General features: G+C 36.7%; 1 protein-coding gene and 1 pseudogene across 1 annotated transcript; one reads left to right on the top strand and one right to left on the bottom strand.

Annotated features, from left to right (window-relative positions):
• Window positions 1–666: 666 nt before the first annotated feature.
• LOC115992915 (major allergen Pru ar 1-like) lies at window positions 667–2448 on the bottom strand. Its single transcript, XM_031117163.1, has 2 exons — window positions 2178–2448; window positions 667–1179 (listed from the first exon to the last, which is right to left on the bottom strand). Exons 1-2 carry the CDS (start codon window positions 2374–2376, stop codon window positions 881–883), a joined length of 498 nt encoding a protein of 165 aa, XP_030973023.1. The 5' UTR covers window positions 2377–2448; the 3' UTR covers window positions 667–880.
• Window positions 2449–19112: 16664 nt separating this feature from the next.
• On the top strand, window positions 19113–22558 carry LOC115990374 (annotated as a pseudogene).
• Window positions 22559–24222: the final 1664 nt, after the last annotated feature.

The following is a 24222-nucleotide window of genomic DNA, read 5'->3' as shown; positions in this document are numbered from 1 at the left end:
TAATTTAGGGTGCAAAATGTGCATTCGAATAATTTATGATGCAAAGTGTAATTTATGGTATAGTTTAAAATGGTAAAGTGTAATTTTCCAAGCTTTTTAAGGCAAGTAAATCCAATATGATCTCAAAAATTTGTTAAATAGATACAGAGTTTAAATTGTAATTGTAATGTAATTGACCTGGTCTTTGCTCTATATACTGGTTTTCATATTCATTAACCAAGATAAAAAATTAGAGTTTTGATTGAAGGTTTCGTGTAATGAAGTAATGATAAGTGGTTGGCTAGTTGCATTATTCTTTCTTGTAATATGCTTATTATTCCTTAATCTATGTAACTCCTCATTTACAAGGAAAAAAGAAAACAATTTCACAAAATGTGAGAATGTGGAATTCATAAAGGAAAATTCTAAAATTACTAATATAAATTCTAGTACAAAATGTTTACAAATTGATCCGATAATAAATGTGATTAGAATTTCAACAATCTAATAAATGAATATTTGAATTATTTTTATGTGTTAAAAATCTTATAATTCAATTGACACATATTTTCAAAAAAAGCTAAAGTTTAAATCCTTTTTATCGTATTATATATATCTATTGGTGACATCTTATAGTATTCATCCCAGCATCAATCGTTGACAAAACTTGTGAAACAAAACCAATTTGTACCAACATTTGCAAGTATTCTATCATTTTCAATATATATTAGAACTAATACAATTTCACTCATGCATCCAGAATGATCAAACCACATGCAAACACTTATTATCAAGCCCGACATAAGATTGGACTGAGAACAAGAAAAAGAAAGAACACAACATCTAAGTCTAACTGATAAAGGGATAAATAGAGACACATCAAGAGAGATGGCTTTAGACTTTAGTTGTAGGTATCAGGATTTGCCAAGAGGTAGCTTTCAACAACCTTGAACAATCCCGAGGCTCTTTCTTTGCTGCCCTTAATTTCGTCTTCCTTAATCTCAATGTCGCCTTTGGTATGGTACTTACAAGTGCTCTTGCAAATGGACCCTCCATTAGGGGATGGCGTTAACTTTATCTCGTAAGAGATTTTCTCTAGTGTATCCATCAGAGCATCACCCTCAATCACACTGTAGCTGTATGTGAAGTTTTCTTTGTCTATACCTTCAATCTTGTGCTTTAAATATTTAAATTTACTGTCTGCATATAAGAAAAAAAATAGATGAATGTTATTTATGTGAAGTATATACACAAATAGAACTTGAGTGAAATAAAAAAATAATGGGAAACAAAGAGACAATTTATCTCATAGTTTGGTTCATCAGAATTTAATTACAAACAAAATTTCAATGGTTACATTTGATCCTTAAGGTTTGGACTAAAATAAGATGCTTAGGGTTTCGTCCAAAATACCTCTAATAGTTTTTAATCCAAAGTAGGATTCAATCATAATGTAACTACCAAAAAACTTGTGGGACTAAATTATTATTGGATCAAATCAAAATGGGAAAAATTATTTGTATAAAGAAAATAGAAATTTGGTTAATTTTGATGGAAACGTATTCATTTTGATTCAAACTTTAAGAGTTCAAATATATCAGTTTAAAGTTTGTGGTCTAAATTGTGACCGTGCCAATCGTCAAAGAGGTAAATTAAAATTTACCCTTAAAAAATGAAAATTATATTTTAAACGTTACAATTTAGGGGGTGGCAAATTAGACTTTATAGTTTTAAGAGTAATAAATTAAAACCGAGAGTTGAGATGGCAAAAAATTAAAATTTCAACCCTAAATAAAACTCAAAAACTAGGGTTCTAATTAAATGTGCTGAGGTTTAATTAGTTGATTTTGAAACTATAGGATTTAATTTGTTAAATCCTTAAAATATAAGCTTTAAAAGGTCATCGTCTAAATTATAAAATCCTTCTAACTGACTAAGAGGACCTACTAGATTATGAAAATCATCTATATATACTTTTAGTTACATGCCATATTTAATAAATTATGTAACTTGTTTGAATAATAGATATGAATAATGAACTAGAGAAAAGTCCCACAAATTAATTTAGAGGAAAAGTTTGTTCATAGAAAATAAAATAAAATAAAAACTCTTGCAATTTTATTCACAAAAACAGTAAAAGAAAAGGGTAGGTTTAAAATACTGAATAAATAAAGCTTGAATAATTGTACGAGTAGTACCTACGCCAAAAGTAATCTTTTTAATGGTTCCAGGTCCTCCATCTCCTTCAAGAATTTCGACATTCTTAATGGCCTGTGGCAGTGGCACTATATTTGGGAGGGGCCCTCCTAGCAGGTCTACATCAAGGACAAAGGCTTTGAACATCTTAGATGGAGGGATGAAAGAGGTGACCTCAGTTTCATAGGTGAAAACACCCATGATAACTTAATTGATATGGTTTGAAGAGGATTGGAGAATGAAGAGGAGGTTATTAATTAATTAATTTTTTTTCTATTTGGTTGAGAACAGGTAGGAATTCTATTACCTATAAAACTATATGAGTATAGAAATGAATCAGCACAGCAAGCTCAGTGTCCTTTCCCTGAAAACTTGCCAACACACTAATACAAAATGGAATACAATAAAAACACGTAGCCCTCCCATCAGAAAAAAAAAAAACACGTAGCCCCCTTGCATGTCTTCTATGGACCTACGCATGCCCTTCAGTTGGGTTGCTGTCAACTTGGGTGATGGCCCATTTGTTGGAAGGTGCTTGAGTTGGAGAAGTGGGTATACAGTATACTATACTATAGGCGTTCTAGACTGGGAAGCCAAATGTTGATTTCCAAGTCCTAAATTGTTTATTGGATGTTTCCAGTATACATGAGCAAACATCTTAACTTTTATTCAAGAACTTAAATTTTGGTCAAAGAGAGCACACTTTTTTTTTTTTTTTTTTTAGAAAGTAAAGAGAGCACACTTGAATATCTAATAACGAATGTAGGTTCAGATAACTCAACTAATAAAGTCTCTCTTTTTCGTGTAATTAGAGATTTGAAATTCTAACTTCGCTTGCACTATAAACCGATTGATGTCTTGATCTGATTATAAATAACAATCAAGAATCTCTTGTCATCAAGTCCTTAAGATTCAAATCCTGCCAGTGTGTACCCAATGCCTTGCTAGTGGGCCAACTTTGTAATTGGGCTAAAAAATTTACTTGTTTTAGTGGTCTTTTGAGTATCCTACAATGGGTAGCTCCTGGGTAGATTGACTATAGGCTTGCTAAAGTAACTAGCCTCTCTAACCGAACACTCTCCTGTTAATGCTCGGTTACTTTCCTAGTTCTCACCCTCTGGTGTCTAACCCTTTACTCTCATGTGGTTCTTCTATTTATAGCCTTACCTCAATGGACTACTAATGATTACCCTTTCCACCACGCATGCAGAAGGGGCCCATCTAGATTGTTTCTGACAAGAAGGGTCCCACTTTGGAAATAGGAGCCTTGGAACTTACACTAGACGCCAATCGTTGCCCGGCAGCGATATTACCCAAGGCACTACCAAGGTTGCTCGGACTGAGCTCAAGTAGCACTAAACTTATGGTCGGTACCATTACCATCTTAATCTGCCAGCAAGGTGGACCCCCCCCCCTCCCCCCCAAGTGGAATTGTCTACTTTAATTGTTTGGGCTTTATTGTATTGGGCCAAGGGTTTTAGGTCCATGATCATACAATAGCCCCCCTTTGATTCTTTTCCTCATTTTCAGGGATAGAATCAAAGATCTTGATTAAGATTTCCATTTCATTTCTTGGGGATACCAATCATCAGTTTCATTAATTACAAACAAGACAACCTACACGTTTTGGGAAAAAGGGAATGACCAACTGTCCCATCTAACGACTATGATTATTTGACGCTTCGTGTACTGTGGAAATGCGTGCGACAGTTATGAAAAGAGTTTTTAATCATTTCTCCCGCCTGAATATCCATTAATGCTTACTAAATTCCTTTGGCCTATTAAACTCATCCCTCCCTCCTTTGTTTCATTTTCTACTTCCTTCATTTCTGAGTGCTTTAGGTTACCGAGCACAAATTTCTTCCCGAGCAAATCCCTCTTAGCATTTCTACTGTAAGTCATTCGCTCTCCCCTTTATTTTTAAGTTTTCCTTCCAATTGCTTGATATATTAGAATGGGTTTTTCTCATCTTCTTAAGACCGAGGTTGCCTTAGCCAATTTTAGGGCTAGGTTTGACATTCCCTTAGATGTAGATGTAGCGTATTACCATGAGGATAATATAGCACTTGAACTGTGCCCTCATATAGTGTTCTTCCCATTAATGTCTATATTAGAGGGTGGGGTGAGGTTCCTCATAGACCTATTGATACTTACAGCCCTTAGGTTTTACGGTCTTTGTCCCGACCAACTTCCACCAAACTTCTACTGAGTGGTGAATAGTGTTAGCTGGTTGAATAACTTGTACCGGTTACACCTCGACCACCATGATATTAATTTTATGTATAGCTTGTGCGGAAACGAGAGGTCGGGGTATTACCTCAAAGTTAGGGACATGTTGGTACGGTTGATATCATGCCTCCCTAATTCTAATAGAAACTCGCCTGGAGAATATGTTTGGGTGAGCCGCAATTGGATTACCAATGAGCTCACCTGCCCGACCTCGCCCCGAGATATTGTTCAGTACCGCTCACATTTGATTTACTGTTACCATCAGTGTTTTGTTATTTATTTAAGGTTATTTTTATTTTTACTTGAATGCTAATCGCTAGTTCTGATTATGCAGACACTAAAAGGTTTAGACTGGACCGTAGTGCCATTCACGTTTGAGACCTGAATTTCGTACTTCGGTCCGAGATCTTCATACACTTTGACGTCCAATTGTGCGCATCTCACCTCATCCTCGGCTGCACTCCCACATATACAAGCTTCCAAGACCCCAATTAGGAACTAATAGTTGGCAGTCCCTTGCTGTCATATTTAGATGTTTGTTACATGGTTTCTTGCCTCCAAGACTAACTCCCAATGAAGCCCGGAGGCTCGGTCCTCAACAAGTCAGAGCAAGTTCATTGCTTCTCGTGAGAGATGGTTCGGCAGATATGGTATTTCACGGTCAAGCTAAACATATCCCCACCGAGGAGCTTGAGGAAGGGGCTCGGGTTGTAGAGTAGGTGGAGGTTGAATCAGTGGACTCTTCTTTCGAAGGAACTGAACCTGAGAACTCTAATACCAAGATGGTGGTCGGAAGGAAAATGATGGTTGATCGATTTTTGCCCAATGGGCGACAGAATCCCCCACAACAGGCACCTCCTCCCCTAGCTCCCTGTAGACGTAAGAGGCCCCACAGTCTGGATGAGCCAGCTAACTCCCAGGAACGTGCTCTTTCCTGGACTCTCCCCATTCAATCCACAGCTCCCCTCATCATCCAAGAGATGACTTAAGGGCCTCGTCCTTCAGCCGTGGTGGGGTCGAACATTGCTTCATCCTCGGCACCACCCGCGGTAGGATGGCAGAACGTGTTCAAAATTGGCAACCGGCCCTTGCCGACCACATCCAGTGTTCAAAACTGGGAGAAGGGGGAGGGCGACCGAGTAGCTTGGAGCTTGGGGTAGGCCCTTCAGCTACCCAATAATGTGCAGTACTTCTTCGAGGGTACTGACAAAGCAGTGACACTCCAACTTGAGTGGCACACTATCGTGGTAATGAGCATTTGTCATTATCACTTTATTCATTTATTATTATTATTATTATTCTGCAGCGTTCATTAACACTTAATGATCTCTTACTATTTTGCTAGGCCGCCCAACTGGCTCACATGATGCAAGATCGGTTAAAGAGCTCGGTTGAAAATGCTAAAAAAGAGAAAGCCCTTAAGGAGGTAACCAAGGCCACTATACGGGGGAGGGATGCTACACTGCGGGTTGCCGAGGGAAAAGTTAAGGAGCATAAGGGGGCCCGTGTACTAACCAAGCAAAGAGCTACGGACTTAGAGGTTAAGATGGGTGAAATGGAGTTAAGGCTGGCTGAGGTCAAAAGCCTAATCTCGGCTAGAGATAAGGAGGTGGTTGACTTTGAGGCGGCATTGGAGGAAAGCGAGGATAAATTCTATGATATGGGATTTGCTGACACCGAGAGTTCAAGCAAGCCTGTAATGTTCCAATCTCAGCGGTTGGTGAGGAATGGATGGCTGCCGTGAATGCACTGGACATACCGGAAGAGTCCCTTTTCAGGATCCCCAAGTAGATCCCTTATCCAGAGCCCCCACCTCCTCCCATCCAAAGCCCTACCCACGTTAAAGAAGAAAAGAGTCAGAGCATGAGGGTGCTAATCGAGGAGATTGACTCACACGCCGAGCTCATTAATCTTGAGATCTCCAGCGACCCTATTGCAAGGCAAAGGCAAGTGGCTCAACCTCTCCTCCCAAATCCCGACCAGGTCACAACAGAAGCTAACCCCCATATGCCCGAGCAACTGCAAGAATTGACAGCCTGATGCCTGAACCATTTATCGTAGTTACTATTTGGTTACATTGTTAGTTTTTAGTGTGTTGGATATTTCTCTATTCTATTTTCTTAGTTTGATTTCCCTAAGTCACTGGGGTGTGGTGGCAGTACATTATTTTCATAGTCACCACAGTTTTGGTGACAAACAATTGGAGCTTTTCTTAAAAATTATATTTAAAGTCACCGAAGTTTGGTGATATGACATTTGAACTTTGTTTTTATAATAAATTTTCCTTTATTTTTCATGCTTGATATTTTCAGGATACTTGTGATTTAGAGATAGTATTGTCGATAAGAACTTTCCTTAAGCAACTTAGATTTGGGATTCTGTCCTTAAATTGTAACAAGATTTCCACCTGGTCGGTGGCCAAGGTCAAGCCGAGCTTAGGTTTCTGTCCTTAGGAAATTTATAATAAGGTTTTCACCTGGTCAATGACTGGAGTCAGGCCAAGCCTAAGTTTCTATCCTTAGGAAACCTTAGGAAATTTATAATAAGGTTTTCACCTTGTCAGTGACAGGGGTCAGGCCAAGCCTAGGTTTCTGTCCTTAAGAAATTTATAATAAGTCGGTGACTAGGGTCAGGTCAAGCCTACATTTCTGTCCTTAGGGAATTTATAATAAGGTTTTCACCTGATCGGTAACCGAGGTCAGGCCGAGCCTAGGTTTCTATCCTTAGAAAATTTATTAGGAACAATTACATGCAGCAAAGTTCATATATTGCACATATATACATTATCATCTACATGTTAAGTAGTACATAAAGCAGTCCTTCAAACTTTACATGTTTAATGATAAAACTTCTTCAAATTTTGAACATTCCATGGTCGGGGAAGCGACCTCTCCTCCATGTCTTCCAGATAGTATGCTCCTACTCCAGCCATGGTAGTAACCCTATACGATCCTTCCCAATTAGGGGCGAGCTTCCCAGCATTGATATCTCGAGAACCCCCTATTGCCTTCTGCAACACGAGGTCACCAGCACCAAACTCCCTCACCTTTACGCCCTGATCATATTGTCGAGCCAGCTTCTATTGATAGTTCGCCAGGCGTATAGTTGCCGCTTCTCAGCGTTCTTCCAATGAGTCCAATTGTCTTACTGTTAACTCATTATTCGTGCCTGGGGAAAAATTTGAGGTTCTTATATTGGAAAGGCCTATCTCAATAGGTATAACTGCTTCCACCCCATATGTTAAGGAATAAGGGGTCTCGCCAGTTAACCTCCTCAGCGTTGTTTGGTATGCCCACAACACATTCAACAACTCTTCGACCCACCTACCCTTCGCTCCTTCTAACCTTTTCTTCAACCCATTAACAATTGCCTTGTTCATAGCTTTGGCTTGGCCATTACTTTGGGGATATGTTGGGGTTGAGTACCTATTCTTTATATTGAGATCACCACAATACTTGTGAAACACCTTACTATCAAATTGTAAGCCATTATCTAAGACTAAGGATTCCGGAACCCCAAACCTCGTCACAATGTTCTTCCAGACGAACTTCTTAACATACATGTCCCGAATGCTAGTTAGGGCCTCGGCTTTAACCCACTTGGTAAATTAATCTACAACCACCAAGATGAACCTTTTGTTTCCAATTTCTCGGGGAAATGGACCAATGATATCCAACCCCCACTGCGCAAAAGGCCAAGTGTTATTGATGGGATTCAAACTTCCCATAGGTTGATGTATTAAAGGGGCGTGCTTCTGACACTATTCGCACCTTTTCACATATTTAGCAGTGTCATTCTGCATTCTAGGCCACCAAAATCCTTGCGTCATTGCTTGGTGAGCCAATGACCGACCTCCCACATGGCTGCCACACACCCCATCATGTAACTTGGTGAGAAGGTCATTAACTTTAGAAGGATGGAGGCACAAAAGATATGGTCCCCCAAAAGACCTCCGATATAACCTATGATCCTTGGACAGCCAAAACCAAGTAGCACTTCTACGCACCTTATCTGCTTCTTTGCTCTCGCTTGGTAGATGGTCTTCGACTAGGAACTCAATAATCAGGTCCATCCAACTAGGTTTAGGCAACGAAATGGCTGAGATATTTACCTTTGGGTCAATACTAGGTTCCTGTACCACCTCCACCTTGATCAACCTTGGTATCTCATCGGCTAGTGTAGATGCCAAAGTTGCTAAGGAGTCAGCATGCTTGTTCTGCCCCCGAGTAATTAGAATTATCTTTATTTTTTGGAACATGCTCATCAACTACTTGACAAGCTTCAAATAATCGATCATTCGAACGTCCTTAGCTTCAAAGCTTCCCTCAATCTGACTCATCACCAGCTGAGAATCAGAATAAACCTCTAGGTCGGCCGCTTCCAAACTAAGTGCAGCCTTTAGCCCCGCAAGCAATGCCTTATATTCAGCCCCATTGTTGGATGCCTGAAACCCATTCTTAAAGAATGTTCCACTTTCACTCCCTCCGATGATACAATGACAATGCTAGCCCCTACTCCCATTGATTAGATATGACGTCCACAAAGACTCTCCACGTCATTGCATACAACTGCTTGACTCCTTTCATGGGGAGTATATTCCATGATAAAATAAGTGAGCACTTGGCCTTTGACTGAGCTTCTAGACCTGTACCGAATATCAAACTATCCGAGCCTAATTCCCTACTTAGCTATTTGGCTCATGAAATTGGACCTCTTGAGTAGAGATTGGAGAGGATACTCAGTCAACACATACATCGTGTGCACTTGAAAATAGTGAGGGAACTTTTTGGTTGCATGAACTAATGCCAATGCAAGCTTCTCCAAAGGTAAGTACCTTGTCTATGCATCAACCAATGTTTTACTGATATAGCAGATCGGTTTTTGAAGTCCCCCCTGATCCTTTAGTAATACGGCGCTCACAGCATGCTCGGATACAACTAAGTACATAAACAAATCCTCCCTCAGATCCGAACAAGATAGTATCGACACATTCATCAGATACTTCTTAAGATCTTGAAAAGCCCATTCACACTCCTCGATCCACTAAAATCCCCTCCACTTCTTAAGTAGCTGATAGAAAAGGTAGCACCGATTAACAAACTTCGATACAAATTGATTTAATGCAACCACCATACCGGTCAATTTCTGCACCTCTTTGGGGTTGGTCAACGACTTGAGCCGTTCTATGGCACTTATCTGATCGGGTTCACCTCTATTCCCCTATGGGTGATCATATACTTGAGGAACTTACCGTTCCCCACACCAAAGACGCGCTTGTCTGCATTGAGACGTAACCTATGCTGCCTAAGTATTTCAAATACCTCCGACAAATCATCCATTTGTCTTTGATCTTCTCGGCTTTTCACGACCATATCGTCTATGTACACCTCCACCATACTCCCAATCTATCCCTGAACATTTTGGTCATCATCTTCTAGTAAGTAGCCCCCGCATTCTTGAGTCGAAGGGCATTACCGTGTAATGATATTTGGCCTCTGAGGAGATAAACGATGTTTTCTCCTGGTCTCCAGTGGCTAAGGCAATCTGATGGTAGCCTTGAAAAGCATCTAAGAAACTCATCCTCGGATGTTTGCATATGGCATCTACTAGTTGATCAATCTTCAGCACTAGGAACGGATCCTTAGGACAAGCCCGGTTTAGGTCAATAAAGTCCACTCAAACCCTTCATTTACCGTTCTTTTTTTTACTACAACGATATTAGATAACCACTCCAGGAAAAAGACTTCTTTAATTGTCCCTGCTTGCTTTAACTTTTCAACCTCCTGTTTGACAGCCTCAACATGCTGCTTAGTTGATCTCCTTGGCATTTGCTTCTTCGAGGGAAAAGAAGGGTCCACACTGAGCTTGTGGGTAATAAACTATGGGTCCACCCCGGGTACCTCATATGGACTCTAATCGAAAATGTCTAAATTCTGCACTAATGTCAACAACAAATTTATCCGATCTTCAAGTTTCATACTAGCTCCTACTTGGAAACTCCTATTCTTGTATGGCAGTATGCTTACTTTAATTAAATCCTCGACACTGTCTGCTCCTTGGCCCTCTAGGGGCTCCTGTAATTGCTATGCAAGATCTTGCTTGGCGAACTCTTTTTGTTTAATCTCCCAATTAACAGCCACTACCAGACACTGTCGTGCTACTTGCTAATGTCCTCTCACCATAGCTACACCATGATCGATGTGAAACTTAACCTTTACATGCAAAGTGGACGAGACTGCTCCCATAGCGTGAATCTAGGGCCTACCGAGGATAACAGTATACGGGGAGAAGGAATTCACCACAATAAAGCTCACCATCACTTCTTTTCCCTCGGTATTCACAGGAAGGGAAATCTGACCTTCAGGAACCACCATCTTGCCATCAAATCCTACTAGAGGAGTATCGTATCTAGACAAATCCTCCATATTCAACCCCAACCCTTTGAACAGATCAGGGTACATCACCTCAGCCTCGCTTCCTTGGTCCACTAATACCCTTTTCACTATAAAGCCATTGATTCTAGCGATAACTACAAAAGCGTCATCATGCGGCTAGGTTGTTCCCTCCAAGTCTTTATCCCCGAACTCAATCTTCCCTCGGGCTAACTTCAATTTCTTTTCTAGACGATTTCCACATTTGGCGTTCTCCACCGAGACCATGCTTAACACCCCCTTATGTCGGCTTACACTCGTGCCCATTGACACCACATTAATGACTTCAATTACCCCTAATGGCGGTGGAAGCGTGTCCCTCTTAACCTTCGGCGCCTGCCTTGTAACCCCACCTTTGGGGTTCACGATGAACTCCTTTAAATGTCCAGACTTTACTAACTGCTCCAAGTGATCCTTAAATACCCTGCATTGCTCGGTGGTGTGCCCCTTGTCACGATGGTATGTGCAATATAAGTTTTGGTTCCTCCTTGTTGGGTCACCCGACATCTTACTCGACCGAAAGTACGTCTCGTTCTTGATTCAGTCTAGGATCTTATGAATTGGCTCCTTGAACACCACATTGACTTCCCTGGACTGGACATTAGGTTCTTGAATTCTTAACTCCTTTCTCGGTCATGACTGGAAACCCCCTGTCCGTAAATCTTTGACATACTGCGAAGTGGCGAGTGCCTTACCTTTATTTTGTTGCCGATCATCCTCCAGCCTATTGTACTCCTCAGTCCACCTCATCAGCTGCCGCATGTTCTCGAGAGGCCTCATAGTCAGAGATTCCCATAATTCTTAGTCCTCAGGAAGCCCCAATCTGAAAGTTCTAGAGGCTACTTTCTTGTTACCCCCACTAATCTCATTATACAACTCCCAATACCTATTAGTATAGCTTCAAAGAGTTTCCCCTACCCCCTCTTCATAGACAACAATGCACCCACCAATTGAAGCGCACAACTGCACGTCATAAACCGAGCACCAAATTCTTGTATCAACTTTCCAAAATTATGAATGGATCCCATTGAACCATCTTAATGTAGTCGACCCGAGACTGGACGGGAATACTTTACACATAAGCGCTTTGTTTTGGCTGTAAAGCGACATCATTTGGATGTAGTGACTAACATGTTCTACGAGGTCGATCTTTCCATCATACGAAATGGACAATGATCTAATAAATCTCCTTTGCATGCATGCGCGTTCAATTTCATCAGAAAACGATGATCGAGCTACTTTGCGTAGTGCTCAGCTCATGGCATCCATCGCTTCACTTCGGTGCCTATGCCGCTCAAGAGAGGTCGACATTCTATCAGCAAAGTCTCGTGACCTCTCCCTTTATCTGCGAGAGTCGCTTTGGTAGGATGCTTGTTTGTGGTTGTCCCCAGTATGTAAAGATCCTTCCGGGGACTCATTGTAATTCCTTCTTCGACACCTACCTTGCACTTCCAACTCCAAATCCTTAACTAACCTATGCAGGTGCTCCAATTCCAGATCTCTCCTATCACAATGCTCTTGCTCGGGGATTTTGGACGTTGATCGGTACATTTGCGAAGACCCCTCTCCCAAGCCAAAATGTTCCCCGTCCCATTCGTGCCTTCGGTCTTCATTTCTCTTATACCTCATTTCTTACCAACTTGGACTCCTAGATGAGCCCCCAGGCCTGCTATTGGCATAGCTCACCGAGTGATGGTTGGACATGTTCAATCAAGGCAAACTTTGGTGGAACTACAGCTGAGTAGGAGATTTCCACAGACAGCACCAATTGTGCATGCCCAGTTCCCTGTTAATAGGCTAACTTTGTAATTGGGCTCACAATTTACTTGTTTTGGTGGGCTTTTGAGAATCCTATAATGGGTAGCTCCTGGGTAGATTGACTATAGGCTTGCTAATGTAACTGGCATCTCTAACCGAACACTCTCCTATTAATGCTCGGTTACTTTCCTAGTTCTCACCCTCTGGTGTCTAACCCTTTAGTCTCATGTGGTTCTTCTATTTATAGCCTTGCCTCAGTGGACTACTAATGATTACCCTTTCCACCACTCATGCGGAAGGGGCCCATCTAGATTGTTCTTGACAAGAAGGGTCCCACTTTGGAAATAAGAGTAGGGATGGCACTGGGGCGGGGTGGGGCCGAAGGATGAGATCTTCGCCCCCGCCCCGCATGGATTTTTCTTGCCCCATCCCCGCCCCTTAAGGCCCCACGAAGACCCGCGAAGCCCCACCCTACACCGTAAAACTTTATTTCTTGTTAATTTTCCCTACAACTATTACCATTTTTTCAAATAAAATGACATGTTTCAATAATAAAAATATACTTGAAATTATAAATAAATTTATCCTATCAAATTAAACTAATTTTTAGCAAAAACTAAATAATATTATCTAAATGTTTAACAAGACAATATCACAACAAAAATCTCATAACATGATAAAATAAAATTTTAACAAGCTTAAAGAAATAGTGTTGTTAAGCAGCCAAATGCCTACACAAAATTACAAAAACAATTACACAGACACATATTTAGAGCCACAGACCCGTAACTCATTAAAAAAAATTATATTATGTACATGATGAAAAGTAAGTTGAGAAAGACCGTATGAATCATGAATGAAATCATCCATTCAATAGTATATAAATTTGTTTCCAATAAAGACAAAAAAAAGAAGAAGTTAAAATTGGTACCTTATTTCCAACTTTGCTAGAGAGAAAAAAGAGGTAGAGCCACGTTAGGTAGAATAAAATAAGTTGATGATATTTTTGTTTAAATAGTAGGGTTTTAGGATACAATAAAATTACAATTTAACCCTTATTAATGCGGGGCGGGGTGGGGATGGGGCGGGGCGGGGCAGGGTGGGTCTAAAAAGTGTAAACCCATCCTCGCCCCGCCCCGTGGTGTGGGTCTAAAATCTCGCCCCATCCCCGCCCCACCACCTTTGCGGGGTGGGGAAAACCCGCACGGGGCGAAGCGGGGAGGGGCGGGTCAAGCGGGGCGGGGAAAAATTGCCATCCCTAAATAAGAGCCTTGGACCGAGGCAATATTACCCAAGGCACTATCGAGGTTGCTCAGACCGAGCTTAAGTAGCACTAGATTTATGGTCGATACCATTACCATCCTGATTTGCCAGGCAAGGTGGACACACCCCCCCCCCCCCCCCAAAGTGGAATTGTCTACTCTAATTGTTTGGGCTTTATTGATATTGGGCCAAGGGTTTTAGGTCCATGACCGTACACCGCCTATACCATAAATTAATTACTGTCTTAATCTAATGATAAAAGACCAATCAATTGTAGAGTAAACGTCACATACTTAAATTATATTGCATCTGAAATAAATAAATAAGCTAAATTTCCACGTACATGGTGTGCTAGTGCTGCTAACTAATGTATTTCCAAAAATGTTTAATAAAGATCGAGCAGAATTGTTGATCACAAGAGCTATTATAAACAAAGTGACAACCTTATTATTATTATTATTTTGCTGGTAAAAGAACCTTGAATTTTAGTATTGTGGATCGTGAGAGCTCTTTTAACAAAGTAAATGGTCCTTGAATTTGACTAGTAGATTTGATAGAATTTCATTATCACTGCTTCCCAACTTAGTTTAAACAGAATGAACCAAATTCATAGGACCAGTTAGCCAGATTCTAGACGTCTATATGGCATATCTTAATATCTGTATGTCAAGATATAGGATCAGTTTTATTTTTATGCTCGTGATCAAAATATATATTGATGGTACCTCTTGACATTAAAGTATTGCGGCCCCTCAAAGATACAGTAATGGTTCAATTTAAAGCAATCTGAAAGTATATGAAAAACTGAGATTTTGTATGAAAATGACTATCCAAAGATAGGAAAGTTGATCAAATTCTAGATCAAAAAACTACTCGAAACGTTACTTATTTCATTTAACAATGTAGTTATTACTTTTAGTTTATATATTTTTTTAAAGAATTTCTTATCACGTAATAAGAGTTCGGGCTTGGTGCTATGATAAGTGCATGTCTTCACAAAAACGAATCAACAAGTTGTAGGTTTGAGTTCAAGGATTAACTTTTCCTAAAACAATTGAGAGTACGGCAGCCTCTCAATTACCCCTCATAGATTTTGCAAAAATGAGAGTTTTACATACTGTGTACGACATTTTTTCTTATTTTATGAGCAATATGGTCAAGAAGCATTTTGAGATTATTCTAGATGAGAATTTAATTTGAAAAATATGGCTTTTAACTTTATTTATAAAGGTGATAAATGGTAACAAGGGGTATTATATAAATCAAAATCTCAAGAGGTGGAGTGTCATTAATAACAATATGGGTGGTTTTTGACATTTTCTTGAATCATGAGGGAAATTATTGTGATTTACCTTAAATAAAGAAATCATTTTCTTTTTCATTGTCACATGATTTTAAATTTTAAATGACATGAAATTATTGTATTCAAAAAATAAAATCCTTATAATGAAATAGAACATATTTTGTACTTCACATTTTTGGAGAAAAAAAATAAGAAGAAAAGAAATTATTGACCCCACTTCAAAATCAATTTTCTTCATTCATTAATATAATTTCCATCGGTTACCTATTAAAAAAAATCATTTTTTGACACCTAAATTAAAATTGTGGGGTCACAAGAGATGACAATGATGTTATGATGTGAAATTAAACCAACAAATATTCAATTTTCCTTAGACCTAGCAAATAAGTAGAGACAATTGGAAGCACCTCTACTTTTTTTTAAGGCAAAAATGCATTTTTGATCACTACATTTGGGTTGATTCCCATTTTGGTTCCTACATTTTAGACGCGCCGACTTTAGTCCCTAAAAATTGAAAGCCATTTCCATTTTGATTACTGCCATCAAACTAACAGGAAAATCCTACATGGCAACCACCACCACCACCACCAAGCCACCAAGTCATGTTTCAAATGTTTTTTTGTTATGATCTTAGTGTCCCACATAGATTAAGTATAAGTTTAATAATGTGTTTATAAGATCTTAGGCAACTTCCCCTTGCAAGCCGATTTTCAAGAGTGAGTTCTACCCATGGGTTTGTAACATTTTTTTTAAACTTATTTAAATTTTGTCTAAAAATTGATATATTTAAATTTTGTGATGTGTTTGTTTGCCAAGAAAGTTCAAGAGAAGTTGAGAAAGTTGCTATAAATTTTTTTCTCAATCTCTAAAACTAAAAAATATTTTTTTTTTGTTTTTTTGTTTTTGATTTTTTTTTTCAATTAAATTAAATATTTTTTTATTTTTAAATTAAAATTCTGAGTGGCTTTTTTTAAATACCAAATAAAAAAAATTTCTTATTATTTTATTGGCTACATCAGCATCTAAAGTGACAACAATAGTACAATACATTTCGTCTGCCATATAAGCAATTTCCATAAGTGAGATGACTGTAAGAACTAAAATGGAAATGGTTTTTGATTTTTTTTTTTTTTTTTTTTTTTTTGAGAAACATGGTTTTTGATTTTAAAGGACTAAATAAGTGTGTCTAAAAAGTATGGTCCAAAACAGAAATTGGCGCAAAATGTAGGAACCAAAATTGCATTTTCACTTTTTTTAATATATAAAAAAAAGTCTTTTAACATTTTTTTATTTATTTCAACACAAATAAAGAAAAAAAAAACTCAAAAATAAAATTTGAATAATAAATAATTCCTTAATTAAGTTTATACCCGATAAAAAATTCTAATAGTATATACTAATCTAATAATTTCACATAAGTAAAAAAAACATATAGATATGAAATATAAAATAAATTTATATTGCCTATAAACTAATTAAGCATGCTTTTGGATTAACTTTTTGTTGTGAACCTATTTGCTTGTTTAATTTGAAGAATGTTAGCAAAATTATAGTTGTACTATAAAAAATTTGAAATTGAAGCTTTTAAAAAGTTGTACATAAATAAATAAGCTAAAATGTTAAAAGAACAAAAACTAATCCAAATTCATGCAATAATTAGTTTGAGGGGGGGGGGGGGAAGTAAGTAATTATGAAGAAAATTTATAATGAACTTATGAGAAAACTACTCAATGTTAATTAATAGTAGATTTAACACTGAAAATATTTATAATTGATAATTTCTTGTTGAGTTCAAGAGCAATATCATTGTAATTTTAATTTAGAATATATAAAATTTAATATAATTTTTGTATAAAAACATACATGAAAAATTGGTTGATAAAAAAAATGCTTAAGAAATTTTATAATAAATGATTGATGAATAGGTCAGGTCAGGTTAGGTATGGGTTCGATCTAGCGAAATTAGGTTAAAATCAGGTACAAGTCATAAGTTTATTAGAGACTACAAGGGATCGAAGCCCCTATAATTATTAATATTATTTTTTGGGTTCGCACAGATTAATTAGTTTGGGTCAATTTTGCAAGGTCTAATTTTTACTCCCTTTAAAAGAACTAGTTTGCTTCAATTCAGTTCGAAACTTTGAAAAGTAGTTTTATTTTATTTTTGAGATATGTTTCTCAGCATAACATGAAAGCAATGGTGTAGTCTTGCAACTATTTAATTAGATATAGTTAGATTGGACAAAACAAGAGTTCCTGAAATGATCAACGGTACTAAACATTAGTATTGGAATGTAAACACCTCCTAGTTGCTATTTTACAACCAAAACCTCAAAAAGCATCTTCATTAAGAAAATTCAAGTCAAGTTTTAAAAAATATGACCATTATTGCAATGATTATTTGAAAATATGATTATTGGAAACAAACAATAAAGGAAAAACAAAAAGAATAAAAAAAAAAAATTAAATGAGATGGTATAAATATAGAAACCGGGATATTGGGTATATTATAAAGTGAGTTAGTATAATAGATAAAGTAACTTTTTAGTTGGTAAAATAGAACTTTTTTTGGCATTCCAAATACCTTCTTTTTTTTTCTTCTTTTTTTCTTTTTTTTCTTTTTTTATACAAAATAGAAATTTTATTCTAACCTAATCTAAGTATATATATGTGCGAAACTCTCTCCTGGAGAATAGAACCCCAGTCCTTGCCCCTCCACACCTTACAAGTACTTATACTTGTAGAGTGATCATAATCATTATACCAAAAGTGTGCGGTGGTTGGCATCCTAAATGCTAATGCTCTAAAGAGTTATCATGATGAGCCTTCATTAAATGCTTACTCAATTCTTTTTAGAAAAGTTAATGCCATATCATATCTCTTTCTATGCACATTAATATTTTTTTTAAAAACAAATTAACGGTTTTTTTTTTTTTTTGGTTAAACAAATTAACAGTTAAACACATGTTTAATTACACTCTCAATACAATTAATTAGTTTTGCATTGCACTAATTCGCATATGGTCCAGTCTTGCGTAAAACCAAGAGTTTACACCTCCAATAAGATAGTGATATGTTAGCATTTTATTAAAAGATGAATACAAGCATTCACACTCAATAACAACTCACAATATCAAATCTAAATAAAATGTAAAAATCAAAATCCAACCCTCCTCACAGTCCACCTCACAAACAATCAGAATCACCATGGATCGGAATTCGTGGTGGAGCTTTATAACTCTGCCATCACTTGAGCCACAAACAGTGACTCTTAAAGCCAAAATCGTCTTATCTCTCTCATTCAAAGTGATCAAACCCATAACCTTAAAGTTACTCTCACTCATCAGAGGCCGAGTGAGAGTCTATAGGGTGGCCTTAAAAAAACGCTGCATCCATCATATCTCCAACAAAGGACCCAGCACCATCATCTTCCTTATCATTTTTGTTTTAATTTATGTATTTTGTCATTTGGATTTTGTCTAGTTTTTGAAACAAGCTGATGGGTTTTAATTTGTTATGTTATAGATTTTTGGGTTTGGTCACTTCTTTGAGAGAAGAGCACTAAAAATGAGATGGGTCTTAATTTTTGTTTGTAAAATTAGGCTCAATGCCAGTGGAGTGGCAGTGCTTGGATTTCTCAGCCAGGTTTACTTTTCTTGAATTGCGACTCCAGTGTGTTTCTTTGGCTCCAAAAGTGACTCCATCGACTTTTGTGGCGGCATGTGTGGTGGAGCTGTGGAGGTTTGGCTTGAACATGAGGAATGAGGAGGAGGGTAAGCTGTGGGTGCTTGTATTCATATTTGGGTAAAATGATGATGTGGCACTATTAAATGCCAAGTCCTGACTGAATTTGAACTCTTCACGGATCTCTTTCTCTGTACGTCTTCTTCACTAACTATAACTGGCATTAAGAACACATGCAACTAGCATGAACTTGGTAGTTCATTAATTATAATAATGCTTTACTGAAAAGGTTCAGCTACTGTATATCAGAATGCATTAATTATAGTATGTTAAATTTTATAGATATTGAGAAGTGAGAAGAACTACCCACAACCTCAAGATACAAAACTAAGAAGCCTCTGTTGAACTATACAAGGCGGGAGATAGAAACATTGACAGTGCAACAGTTATGGTAAATGCTCCACATTTTTTTAAGGTCATTCTCAACAATTGTCTACGAGATGGGAAGCTTGTAAGTATATTCATCTCTCTCACTTTGTGTGTGATTTAGGAACTTGATGCCACTACTACTTTGTTAAACTAATTGGATCAAATATAAGATGATGACCTTGGTCTCTTGTTTGGGAAAAAGTTTACAATTCTAATGCTAGGTAATAACTCCAAAAACAGTGATACATGTAGAACCAAAGAGTCTAGCTAGCTTGTTGAACTTTGTAATTTTTTCACCTCATATTTTTGAGCTTTGCGACTTGCAAGTTGCAAGTACCTTAGGATGGGTTGGGCCAAGAGGGGTTGATGTTGTTGGTTTTTTTTTTTTTTTTTTTTTTTTTTTTTTTTTTTTGTTTAATACTCCCTCCGTCCCACTTTTTTTGTCATCTATTCCATTTTGAGATGTCCCAAAATATTATCCTGTTTCTAAAAATAAAAGTCATTAATTTACTAATATTCCTATTATACCCCTATTAATTTATTAATTCAATTTTTTGATAAATTTTTTTAAGGGTAGTTTTGGAAACTTATACATTTTTAAAAGGTAGATAAGACAATAAATGATGTTCCCTTAAAAAGTTTGACTTTTCAAACAGGACAAAAAAAGTAGGACGGAGGGAGTATAATTTTATAAACTTATTTAAAGAACTCCTTTTATTATTTAATGTTCTTATTGTTTTTAAGTTTTTGGGTTGGTATTCTTTGAAAAAGAAAAGGATAAACAGACTTTTTAGTCTATATAATTTTGGATACAAGCAGCTATTTAGTAGTAGTATGGTTCTTCTTTCACATACAAATATATTTATTCTAGTTTTGGCCTTCCTAGCTATCACTTTGTTTGCACTTTGGGCAATTGAAGATTTGTTATGCTAGATTAGGAGTCCATTTGGATTTTTTTTAATGAAAATTAGTTGTATGTATAACTGTAAATAGAGAAAATGAGGTTTTTTTTTTTTTTTTTTTTTTCTTTTTAAAAAACTGTACGTGAGCAAATATGTTAAAAACTAAATGGATTTAAAAGAAAAGGTTGTTGTTTGCCAACACTACAGGGATTTAAATAATAAAAATAGAAGAATATAAAGAATTCCTCATACCTGCTCCCCTTTCCCCTCTGTTTTTTTCCATTGTTAGTTGCAGAGTAAATATTCATGCAATCCATAAGATAGTGGAATAACTTTGGTTGGTTCTCAGATATATGGAGTATAAATGTATAATAGTAGAAAGGAATGAAACTTTTTATTTGCATTTTATTATAATAAAGGTGAGATGCAAGAAATATTTTGATAGTGGAATGGAACCAAGTCAACCAACCATTACTCCAATTTTCTAAACATTGTTGTTTAGAAACATAAACCATGTTTTTCCTATTAAGAACAATGTGTATGTATGTGTGTGCACTTAATACTTCATATTGTGTTTTATGTGCAAAACTTAATTATAGACTCATTCTTCACAGGGAATTCCTAGAAAGTTTACAAGGAAATATGGACAAGGGTTGTCAAACACTGCATTTCTTAAACTTCTGAGTGGTGCAGAATGGAATGTAGAATTGACAGAAAGTGATGGTGAGGTTTGGTTACAAAAGGGCTGGCTAGAATTTGCAAAGTACTACTCAGTAAAGTAGGGGCACTTCTTAGTTTTCCGATACGAAGGAAATTCCCACTTCGATGTACTCATATTTGATGAGCGTGCAACAGAAATAGACTATCATTTCAATACTTCTCATGGTGGGAAGGGCAAGCTTCATAAAGAATTTATAGCTCCTAATATGGAAGAGATTGAGAATTATAGTGCTATTGAATTCTTAGACAGCTTTCCACCAAGCCCAAAAACAAGGGATAAATCACCATTACCATATTTTCAACCCCACAAGATCATGAAAACTAATTCAAGTGATAAAATTGCAATCACTTCCAATATGCAAATTTCATATAATAATGTTTGAGTCAAAGTTCCTGGTTTATTATGTTTTCATAATCATCTTTAACTTAATTTTTCAGCAAAAGGCATTAAAGGCATTTCTACGACTAAACAACGCTTGAAATCTAAGGCTATTAGAATGATCCAACCATTGAACAGTGATGAAATAGCTAGAGCACTTCAGAGAGCAAGTGCTTTCAAACCTAAAAATCCGTATTTCAAGGCTGTCATGCAACCATTGTACTTGGATCGGAATTTGGTAAGCTTTCAATTTAATAGCTACTTGATCATCAAAAGTTCTACAAAGTTCACTTTGCATGATGATATACATTTAAGAGAGAGGAAATTTGGTTGCAATACATTCTTTCAGAGCAGGGCTACCAACTTTTTAGTTTCATTCTTCACTGGAAAAGAAATATTCTTTCCTTAATTTTTTTTTCTTCATTCTCTTTTTTCAACAGAATATACCAAAGGACTTTGTGAAGAAATATTCAAATATATTGCATGGTGATGTCAACCTTTGGGTCTTCGAAAGAAGTAACTAGCTTGTTGAGTTTTGCAAAAGGACTGATGAGGATCTAAAATGTAGGTTCAACTGTCGTTGGAAAGCATTTGCAAAGGACAATAATCTGGAAGTAGGTGATGTTTGTGCCTTTGAATTGATTGAGGCCACTAAGACTTTCAAAGTGGTCATTTTACGTGTGAATGAAGAAAATTGTCATGCCCCCTATTGCTAGGTATGAAATTTGTTGAGTTTTCCAAATGAGTGCCTCATTAGTTTGCATAACTTCATATATTCAATGTTACTTTTTTGTTGTGTGATCAATCCATGACAATGGAATTAATCAAGTTGAAGTGAACTCAACAGAATTCTTAAACTTTAATTTGAGTATCCTAACAACCATGAAGTTGTCATGTTTAGGGTTGGTTACAATTCTACAACCAAAGCTAGAACTTTTAAGTTTCTCAAGGAATTTTTATAACAGAGCAAGAAACTCAATCTATAGACATGAAAATGGATAAGTTAAGAGAAACTTAAATTTACCTAGTTGCATGCAAATGTTTGAAGGGATATGGTTTTAATTATGTTTTTACTAATGTTATTTGATATTCAAGTTGAATTACTAAGCCCAATGATGTTTCTACTAATGTTACTTGATATTTAGCTTCAAGTACTAAGCTCATGTCTGAATTCATGCTTCTCTTGTATGTTGACCTTAAACAGGGGGGCTTACCTTTTTTGCTAAAGAAGGCAAAGGCATGTTTAATTCTCCTAGGGGTCTTCAAGGATTGGTGAAACCCATGATATGTAATGTTTTGGATATGTAACAATGTTCTTGGTAAAAAAACATTAGATTTTGGTCATGGAACAATATTTGTTTTTAATGGTAGTATTATGGTTATGTATATAAGACTTTGGATGGTTATGGAACAATTTTAGTGTTTTGAAATGGTTATGTACTAGAACTTGAATGGTAATATCACGGGTATGGAAGTGGAATTATGATAAATTTATGGTTATGTCTATTAGTATGGTAGTGTCATAATTATCAATGCTTATGTTTCAAAAGCACTTTTTTTGAACATGAACTTTCATGATTTATTATGTGTAAATTTTGGATGTATACAAGTATGCCTATATTTGATATATACCAGTATATGGGTGTGATGTATTATATAGGATTTTTGTTTTTCTTTCCTTTGAACCAAACACTAGAAAATAAAATATCTCAGTAGGAGTCAAACACTATAAAATTTTTTTTGTAAAATATTTTATGATCAGAAAATATTTTAGGTCTAAAAAACACATTAGAAGTCTTTAGTGCAACCAAACATGTAAATTCTAGTTACCTAAATTGGTAAAATTTCTTGTCCTCAAATAAAAGATATAGAGTTCTAACTTAGCCTACATTAAAAACCAATTGGTGTTTTAGCTTGGTGATAAATAGTGCAACCAAACATAAGATAAAAAGAAGCAACTATGTGTGCATGAGGTAGTCTTCTCTTTTGATATTTAATGGTATAGACATTTGGAAGTATATAATATACTAGCTTGATTATATTTATACAGATAAATTATGAAGCAAAAAAGAAACAATAATTAGTTTAGAATACTACAATCACTCTCCCAGAGTGTCAATGCTAGGGTTGTATCACCTTTGATAATCAAATCTTTCAATCCATCATATAATTCTATTCTCAATATACATTGTTGGAAATATAATAGTGAATAGACAAGTTTGATACAACAAAAACTATCTCAAATAATTAGCAAGAACGTAAATTCGCAATAATATATATATATATATATATATATGTATATGTGTAGGGACTGGGTTTAAGCACTTTTTCTATTAGATGTGTGGACTCAGGCCCAACTATCCCAATACAATAAATTTATAGAGAATGGGTTTAAGAACTAGACCTTAGTGAGGATTACAACAACTGGACATGGTTATGAGTGGATTAAATAACATGGAAGTGGACTAAGATATGAAATTCTGTCCTCGGTCCCCATCTGAGGAACTTGATGTTCTTATTATTTCTTCAGTGCTTGGTTACAAGGGTTTCAAAGATCATACAAGTTGCTACCGTATTCTCTCTTTCTAACTTCCGATCCCCCTTTTCTGGAGGATTTCTCACATTATATATCCCCTTCCAGTCGATCTTGGCCTTCCATCTATTGATCGTGCGGGTCACTACTCGAGTGCTTGTCCCATCAGCCACCTTTTCAAACCTTCTGTGAGTTGCATCAACCAAGACCGCATTGTTCAAGGGTCATTTCCTCATTAATGCGGCTAGAACGTTAGTTGGGGGCATTTAATGCGGAGGTGACAGTTTCTCCTTGAATTGCTCCTACACCATGCTCCCATGGATGTCTTACTATACTTGTCCTCTTTCTTGGGGCGCTCTGGGAGGCTGCCTTTGACAGTGTGCTGTTCTTCCCTTCTAGGATTTGGGATTGACGAG

Source organism: Quercus lobata, chromosome 5 (genome assembly GCF_001633185.2).
Source record: "Quercus lobata isolate SW786 chromosome 5, ValleyOak3.0 Primary Assembly, whole genome shotgun sequence".
Taxonomy (NCBI): domain Eukaryota; kingdom Viridiplantae; phylum Streptophyta; class Magnoliopsida; order Fagales; family Fagaceae; genus Quercus; species Quercus lobata.
Note: the sequence above shows the minus strand (reverse complement) of the source record. Positions and strands in the feature narration are given on the sequence as shown.